The sequence below is a fragment of the Balaenoptera musculus genome, chromosome 11 (assembly GCF_009873245.2).
Source record: "Balaenoptera musculus isolate JJ_BM4_2016_0621 chromosome 11, mBalMus1.pri.v3, whole genome shotgun sequence".
NCBI lineage: Eukaryota > Metazoa > Chordata > Mammalia > Artiodactyla > Balaenopteridae > Balaenoptera > Balaenoptera musculus.
In genome coordinates this window covers 61,464,748-61,473,929 of record NC_045795.1, presented here as the reverse complement: position 1 = coordinate 61,473,929, position 9,182 = coordinate 61,464,748, and the positions used below count along the sequence as shown (strand labels likewise).

The following is a 9,182-nucleotide window of genomic DNA, read 5'->3' as shown; positions in this document are numbered from 1 at the left end:
AACAGCCAAAGTGGAAACAATCCATATGTCCATCACAAGATATATTGATAAACAAAATGTGGTACATCCACACAATGGAATATTATTCAGTCATAAAAAGGAATAAAGTACTGATACATGTTACAACATGGATGAGCCTTTAAAATATTGATATTATGCTAAATGAGAGAAGCCAGACACAAAAGGCCATATGTTGTGTGATTTTATTTATATGAAATGTCCAGAATAGGCAAATCCATAGAGACAGAAAGCAGATTAGTGATTGCCAGAGGGTTGGGGGGAAGGTGGATAGAGAGTGACTGCTAATGGTGTGGGTTTCTTTTTGTGGTGATAAGCTGTTCTGGAATTAGACAGTGGTGATGGTTCAGAACTTTGTGAATATAATAACAAACTATTGAATTATACGCTTTAAAAAGAAATAAGTAAAATTTTAAAACCAGAAAAAAAAAAAAAGTAACACTGACCTATCAGGCCATTGGCTGTTGAACCTGGATGTCAAATTGCCAGCTCCAGAGCAAACAAACTCCAACCCATCATCCAGGGTGCACACCAGAAAGACAAATTCAGATACACAGTTCATTCTCTTATCAAGATTCGATACCTCTGAAATGAGTAAAGAGACACAGTGAACACTTCCCCATCTTCTTAGATGGAGACACATATCTCCCTGAGTTTTGAAAAATGACAAACCTTCCTCTTAGACAAACATCTCATTGTGTCCCGTGGTCTCCTGCAGGCACATCTTTTGAGAGTGAGATGGTCTGGGTCAGCACCAAGCACTTTGTGTGTGTGTGTGTGTGTGTGTGTGTGTGTGTGTGTGTGTACAGATTTAGTTTTATTGTAACAAAGCAACTTGTACACTTTTAACGTTTAAAACTGAGCATCATCTTTCCTTTCCAGTGAAACAAAAAGAAAAATTTTTAAATAAACAGGGACAAAATTACAATAGAGAATGTCAATTGCAAATAAGATCCTACAGGTTCTGCTCATTCTCTCATTGAGTGGCAGGGCTCAAGTCATCACTAGAAGAGAATTTTATTTTAAAAGTGTCATCTTAAACTGCAAGGATGTCCGTTAAACATCACAATTAAACATGTCAAAGGAGAAACCATGTTGTCAAAATGCCCACTCAACCCACCCAAACATCTCAAACCCACCCTTTGCTGACCTTTTATAACCCCATTTTTTAAAGTTTTTTTTTTTTTAAACAACAGAAAGTAGACAGATACATGTTGGTAAATGTTAACTGTCCATATTCACATAGAGACACAGTGTAATCTCTGAGCCCAATCAATATACAGAGAAAGGAGGAAAAAAGCTAGAATTCTATGCATTACTACACAGGGGCCTAGCACCCTCCAGCTTCCAGCAGAGCTAAGGGAGCAGAAGGTTTTTCTTTTTTCCCACAGAGCATGGTGGTGTTGATTCCATAAAGTTTTTTTGAGACAGGACAGGATAAAAATGAATTTGGAACAGAAAGGGGTAGAGATTCTTTCCCCACTGAATTCTGCTCAAGGTATTTCCCCCCAAAATAAGTTGTGAGCCACGGTATAAAGGAGAAAAGAGACCTCAAAAACAGGGCGACTGAGCACAAGAGGAGGAGGAGAAAAAAAAAAGACTGCAACTTGCTCCCAGGGACTGGAGAAAATTTAAAAAGGAAGGTCAGAATCCATCAGTGTTCCATTAGTCATCTTCTCCTTCATCTTCTTCTCCTTCCTCCCCCTCATCATCATCTTCATCTTCTTCACCTTCATCCTCATCCCCTTCTTCATCAATATCTTCCAATCCTTCTTCCTCTCATCATCATCATCATCTCCTTCTCCTTCCTCATCATCCATGTCCGGGACCAAGTAGTACTGTAATGGGTTTGGCCAAATATCATCTTTGATGACCTCTCCTAACTCATCTGCACCTGCATCAGAATGATCAGTAAACCAGGTGAAGAAGCTTTCTGGTTCCTCAAGCTGTCTCTTCCTGCTGGCTTTATTCTGCGTTTCACTTGAACGTTTTGTCAGATCCTTTCCAGATTTCCATTTGATTTCAGTGGACTTTGAAGATGGATCACCACTCTCATTCAGATGAAATTCTTTGGAAGAACTTTATTTTCGAAGTAAGGGTTTTCATCAAAATAAAAATCTATTCTGTAGCCTGATTTAATATCTTCCAATTCTGTCACTTCGACTCGTGTCAAATAATGCAGCGCCTCTTCATCCTCCTCCCCAAGCAGTGCAGACACTTGTGGATGGTTAACAAACGTTGTTACCCCCAAATTTGGGATTTTGGCGATCAATTCCGACCTCTTCTGAAAAAATGGTTGGCGGAGTTTGTTATATTTCTGTTCTATTTTCAAAATCTCCTCACTGGCTTGTTCGTTAAGTCTGTCTATTTCATTTTGTACTTCATCAATATGTTCAATTGCTTCTTGCTGTTCTTTTCTGAGGTCCCTTCTGCGGCCTCCTCCTGGCGCTCGCTGGCTCGCTCTCCCTCCCCCTGGCTCACGTGCTGCCCTTGCGGCCTGAAGACGCGGGAGGGGCTGAGGCAGTGTGCCGGGCCGGCCTGGGCTCCTGCTTATGGAGGGGAGGCGACAGCGGACCGGCAGGCGGCTCAGCTCCCTCACTCACGCTCCGTGCTCCAGCTGCTGCTCCGTCTCCCCGAGCCGCCTCCTCTTCCTCAAGCATCTTTATGTATCCGGCAGGCGTCTGGATGGGAGGCTGGGTCCCCTCGTGACAACGTCTGCTCCGAGATGGACTTCTTCCTGCCCTTTTCATGAACTGCTCAGGGAGGCCGGGCCACCAGCTCTCAGCAGCCTTCATGTCTGGCCTTGGATGGGTGCCTGACTCACATATGTGAACACACCCTGCAGAGCCTTGAATGGCCTTCATCTTCCTCACTGGTAGAATAATGGGGTCAGATTTGACCAGGGAGATGTGAAGAGTGTTCCAGGGAGCATCACCTTCAGAGGGGTAGGAGGTGAGACTTGGGGAGCGCTATTAGACACTGGAAAACAGGATCCTCGTCCACAGGACCTCTCCAGGGCTTTAACGTGCTGAAGTGGGAGGCAGGATGGTTATACGGATTAAGAGCCAAACCCTGGAGTCACACAGTGATTTGGGCATTCATTAGCTGTGTGACCTTGGGCAAATGACCCAACCTCTCTGAGCCTTAGTTTCCTCACCTCTAAAATGAGAGTAACAAGAGTACCTCCTTTGGGCTTCTTCCCTGGTGGCGCAGTGGTTAAGAATCCAGCTGCCAATGCAGGCGACACGGGTTCGAGCCCTGGTCCGGGGAGATCCCACACGCCGTGGAGCAACTAAGCCAGTGTGCCACAACTACTGAGCCCGTGCGCCACAACTACTGAAGCCTTCACACCTAGAGCCTGTGCTCTGCAACAAGAGAAGTCACCACAATGAGAAGCCTGCGCATCGCAACGAAGAGTAGCCCCAGCTCGCCACAACTAGAGAAAGCCCCCGCGTAGCAACAAAGACCCAATGCAGCCAAAAGTAAATAAAATAAAATAAATTAAAAAAAAATACCTCCCTCCCAGTGAGGCTGGGAGGCTTCAATGTGTCAAAGTGCAGCTAGTCAATTACCATTCTGTGAATCACAGCTTGGCCTTGGCCCCTGTGGGAGCTCAGAAAGAGCAGCAAATTGTGCCCTGTTGGATATGAAGAAGGAGTTTTCCAGGGACAGGGGAAGGAGGACGGAATCCAAGGCAAACGGAAAAGCAGGCACAAAAGCATGGAGGCACGACTGGCTCTGGTGGCCTCGAGAACTGCTGAGATGCAGACGTGTGGGTGACTCAGGCACGGTGAGTAGGGGAGGGAAGGAGGCAGCAAGGGAGCAGCTGCAGAGGGGGCTGGGCCACAGCGAAGTCACTGGGAGCCACAGAACAGCTCTGGAGAGCACCCGGCAACTGCCGGATGTAATGGAGGAGAGCAATGAAGGTGCTATGTGCGTGGGGAGGAGGGGCCAGCTGGACACGACCCTTCTCTCCCCCAGCCTCGTGGCTAAGAAGGCCCTCTCTCCTGCAGGGGATGTGGAAGGAGACCTGGGGCCGGCAGTCAGGCTCAGGAGAGCTGAGAGGGCTCTCAGACAGCCAGGGGAGCCCCGGGGAACTGGAGCAGGTGAGCCTCGCACTTGAAGCTATGCACGGGGAGACGGTGCAGGCAGCAAACAGACTGTTTTGAACTAGGAATTAGATTCACATGGCGTAAGATACAAAAAAGTCACGGGACCAAAGGGCAGAAGAGGTAACATGAGGGGGTGGGAGCAACCTCTGGGCCAGTTTCCTTTCCTAATAAGTAAAATAAAACTAGGCCCCCCCCCAAAAAAAATCTAGGCCCCCAAAGTGAGGTCAAGCTTTTCTCCTTGGTACCAAGAGAATGGACAGATGCTCCTGAATTTGAAGAGCGCCAGCCTGGGTGAAGTCAGGAAGGAACCACGCAGGCAGGCAGAGAGCAGTCAAGCCCCAGGCCTGGAAGCGGGGGGAGGAGTTTCAACTCCCCCTCTGGGAATTGCAGCTCACCCTGGTTGCTCTTTACTCCAAAAAATTAGGAAAGGAAAAAAAGTAGGAAAGAATTTAGATTCCACGCCTGGCAGTTTTAACTTACAAAAAAAGTATTTATTAATCTAGTTTTCCTTCTCTTGCCATAATCCAGAAGCATGACGCTGATGGCCTGACATATCAGTGTGAAGTTGTCGAAAGCCCCACCAGTCACTGATTCCAAAATTCCATGACAGGCCTTTGTTAGGCAACAGGACTGCAGTTACAGCAATGGTTTCAAGTCCATACAGGAAGCCCACCAACCCCAGGGTCTCCCACACCTGCCATGGCTCACCGGGTGGGTTGTGGAGCGTGAGAATCAGCACCGAGCAGACGGACCGAGAAGGCTTCGGGCAGAACATGCTGCGGTGTACTTCCCCTGACAGAGGCCGGAGCTGTCCACCCGCAAGGCTGCTCGGTCACAGGCCTGGTTCCCTGGGAAGCATCTCTCTTTAGCCGAGGGTCAGAAGGCTGCACACCCAGATCGCCCTGAGAAGCAGTCCCCACACGCCAGCCCGAGCCTGAGCCGCCATCGCTGTCTTTCCAGCGGGTCCGCCCAGCCCGCTGGTGCTACTGCTGCTTGTGTGGAAGAGCCTTCCTGGGTGGTGGCAGCTCCCTGTGGATCAGGGTGAGTCCGCAGAGGATGAGGAAGACTCCTCCCCACCACAAGACCTCCTGGCACTCTCCATACAACACAAAACCCAGGAAGGCCTGCAGGACAGAGACAGCTGTGAGGCTGGGCAGGCACGTGCCCGCAGGATGCGACCACGGTGGGTGGGCACCACCTGACTCCCCTGTGGCTGAGTGCCCCTTTAGGGCGGGAGGAAAGGTCTGGAGCTGCAAGTCTTGGGCCTGAAACCCATCTGTTACCTTCAGCATATCTCACCTGGAGAAGTGGGGAGGGTACCTCCTCACAGCATCGGCCCCAGCAAAGCGCACAAGAAAGCCCAGTAGAGGCCGGCAACCAGGCCCAGCACACAGCTGGTCCACCAAGTCCTCCCCGCCTGGACTGCAGGGCTGACTGGCTCAGCCCCACCTGGGAGAGAACCTCGACCCGCCACATCTCCTGCCTGAGTTCACAGACCCCTGAGGAGCAGCAAGTAGGCTTTTGACAGTTGGACTTCATCCCCATTTAACTTGAGAACTCCTCCCAAGTTAGAGATTAGAGGAGCAGCCACCGGGAGTCAAGACACAGCCCAACCTCTGCTTGAGTTCCTGGCCCTTCTCCTATGTGGGAAAGCAGGCGTTGCCCGAGGACAACCCGCCCAGAACCCTCCCAGAACCCAGGTTTGGGACAGAGGAACTGTACGCTCAGGCTACTCACCGAGCTGAGGATATTTGAAAAAGTCACCGTGACAGATGCAATGGCTGAAGACATGGAGAAACTGAGGCCCCGGCTAAAGAACGTCCACATCAGAGAATTGGTGGTAGCCATCACAATAATGCCTAAGACGCAGAAGCCCACGTTCACCTGCAGGAGAAAGCGTCACTGCAGCCATGGCCAGCCCCGGGCAGCATGACCGGCAGACCCCCTCACAGCACCCAGGGTCATGGTTACTGCTGGCAGCCGGGCCACCACAGCCTGGGGGTCCTCAGAGCTTTCCTGCACAGGGCTTCACTTAACCCTCAGCAGGGAGCACACCCATTTAACAGCTGAAACAACCTCAGAGAAGACACTTATTTGGCCATCTTGCCAGCCATGGGACCTTGGGCAGAAGTAAAATGCGAATCCATACCAGTTATCTTCTATTGAACACCAGTCCCTTATTGGCCTCACAGTGACCAGTGCATGAAGTTCAGTCTCAGCCAAGTGGTTATTGCTCAGTCTGAGGGATGAGTAAATCAGGGGCGGAGCCGTCACTTCCCGGGATCAGGTAAAGCATGAATTAGTCGTCTCCCCACCCCCGACCCCCGTCCCCATTCTGTGAAGGCTAAAACCCACTCAGGCCGGTCCCACTGGGCATTCTTGAGCTTTTACTCTGTACCAGGCCCTGTGCTAAGTGTTTTAAGTACATTTTCATTTATTCCTTAACTTCATTTTACAGATAAAGAACCTGAGGCATTAAGTAACCTGCCTAAAGCGCCACAGCTGGGGGGAGCCGCCAGGATTCAGGCCCAGGAAGTGTAGCTCCATGATCTGAACTAGGACACAGCCATGCCTAGAGAAACCACACGGAGGACTATTTGACTGGTGACCCAAGGCATCACTTGGAGAACCTGCAGATTTTTTTCTTTTTTTTTTTTAAAGGAGAGCACTGAAAGAAGAGAGGATCTTTAGAAGCCTCCTACACAAAGGATATGCAGACCCCTTGCTTGGTTTTGAGTTATAAACCTGCCTGCAGACAGAGCTGCTTCCCCTGGGGATGGTGCCCATCTACACCTCATCCTCTTACTTCTCATCAGCAGCTGAATATACAGTCTTGAGGAAGGAGTGTCTCTGTATAATTTACACAGAAGCATTTTATGTGCCAGTGCCAGCCTGCTTACGTAAAGGCTTATGAAAGTCTGATGCACAACTGAGAAGACTAGAAAACCTCATGGCTCATAGTCACTCATCTCACTTTGGACCACTTACTCCAAGAATTACACCCAACAGGATACCAACCTCGAGCATGGCAGCTCCCAATGGATTAGCTTAAACCTAAAGAATCAACCTGTGTACTGTCCAGGTCAGGGCCTAACCCTGGGTTGCAGGTGCAATGAAATCTCTTTAACAAGCGGAAGGTGGCCTATGACTCGCGATGGGAGAGGCAAAGGTACACCTTAGCAGACATGGGGAGGCAGTTAAGGAGTTCTCAACATCGGGGTTATGTCCAGAATGTTTCTCTCAGTCTCCCTTATACCTAGGGTATCCCAAATTCCCAAGTTTCCGCCAGCAGGGGAGACCAGTCAAAACAGCCATTAACTACGGAGTTAAAGAGATGGGCAACAGGTGTCTCACCTTTAGAGTCACGTGGAGAGAAATGTTCGGGCATAAAGAGCTTAAAATGAGAGGTAGAGAGTGGATGTAGGAGGTGTGCGTCTTCCCCAAGAGTGAACTAGCCCAATCGGAGGACAGATTTTAGGTCCCTGGTAAGGGAACAAGCCTCAGTCCCCGACGTCTCTTACCACCTACAATGGACGAGGGTTGGGCGTGATGTGGAGTCGAGGGATGCCTTCCTGCCCACGCTGTCAGTAGTGCCCGGCTGCGGAGTGGACCAAACAGGCCAGCGGCGGTGAGGCGGCCCCCTGCGCCCCCAGCCCCGCTCCATCCCGAAGCCCCGCTGCCCCGTAGCGCCCCTCCTGCCCCAGCCCCACCCGCCGGCCCGCCGCAGCAGCGCCCCCGGCTCGACCTCGCTGCCGAAGGCCAGCTTGGCGGAGGCGGCAGCCAAGGCCCCGAACGCGCCGGCGCACAGGCAGTTGAACACGCCCCAGAAGCGGCGCCGCATTGCGCCCGCCTGGAGGTGCGGGGGGAATCCGGCGGAGGCGTCGGGGTAGACGGCCGCGCACACCCCTCCGCCGGCGAACGGACGCCTTCCCTCCATGGTGCCCGCCACCACCTCTCCGTGCGCCCGCCGCGCCAGCCACCGGCTGGGCCGAGAGCGCTCCGCGATTGGACGGCGGCCTCATGTGATGAGACGCTCACGTGAGAGGGGTGACCAATTGAGGCTCCGCGAGGGCCTCGAGGGGCGGGGCTGCCGGCCGAGCCACAGACAGCCTTCTCCCGAGGGTGGGCGGCTTTCCGTGTTAGGTTTAGGCTTTCCGAGGAGCACTGCTGGACCGGTGTCCAAGGCTGATTGTGGTACTGTGCTTGCTGTTGTAGAATAACTCTTCGCTGCCTAGCAGTTTCAATCCTTGTCACTCTGTGTGGTCCAGCATCAGCTTCCCGTGGGAATATGATTAAAACGCCCCATCCCAGGCTCCGCCCCACATCCATTGAATTAGCATATGCATTTTAGCAAGACCCCCAGGAGTCTGGCCTGCACCTTCTAGTTCGAGAAGCGCAAAACGTAGAGATGCTTCGGCAGAGGGCGCTAGAGACCGGCAGATTCAGCGAGAAAGCGGGGGTGGGGGGCTGGGGGGGTAGGGGTGGTTAGGGCGGTTTTTTTTTTTTACATCTTTATTGGAGTATAATTGCTTTGCAGTGTTGTGTTAGTTTCTGCTGTATAACAAAGTGAATCAGCTATATGTATACATATATCCCCGTATCCCCACCCTCTTGCGTCTCCCTCCCACCCTCCCTATACCACCACTCTAGGTGGTCACAAAGTACTGAGCTGATCTCCCTGTACGATGCGGCTGCCTCCCACTAGTTATCTATTTTACATTTGGTAGTGTATATATGTCAATGCCACTTTCTCACTTGGTGCCAGCTTACCCTTCCCCCTCCCCGTGTCCACAAGTCCATTCTCTACCTCTGCGTCTTTATTCCGGTCCTGCCCCTAGATCCATCAGAACCAGTTTGTTTTTTTTTTTAGATTCCATATATATATGTGTTAGCATACTGTATTTTTTTTTCTCTTTCTAACTTACTTAACTCTGTATGACAGACTCTTAGTCCATCCACCTCACTACAAATAACTCAATTTCGTTTCTTTCTATGGCTGAGTAATATTCAATTGTATATGTGCCACATCTTCTTTAACCATTCACCTGTCGA

General features: G+C 50.8%; 1 protein-coding gene and 1 pseudogene across 1 annotated transcript; both read right to left on the bottom strand.

Annotated features, from left to right (window-relative positions):
* Positions 1-1,267: 1,267 nt before the first annotated feature.
* Positions 1,268-4,905, bottom strand: LOC118904268 (annotated as a pseudogene).
* Positions 4,596-8,114, bottom strand: TMEM42 (transmembrane protein 42). Its single transcript, XM_036867936.1, has 3 exons — positions 7,876-8,114; positions 5,868-6,014; positions 4,596-5,254 (listed from the first exon to the last, which is right to left on the bottom strand). The coding sequence occupies exons 1-3, from the start codon at positions 8,065-8,067 to the stop codon at positions 5,114-5,116; spliced, it is 480 nt and encodes a 159-aa protein (XP_036723831.1). The 5' UTR covers positions 8,068-8,114; the 3' UTR covers positions 4,596-5,113.
* Positions 8,115-9,182: the final 1,068 nt, after the last annotated feature.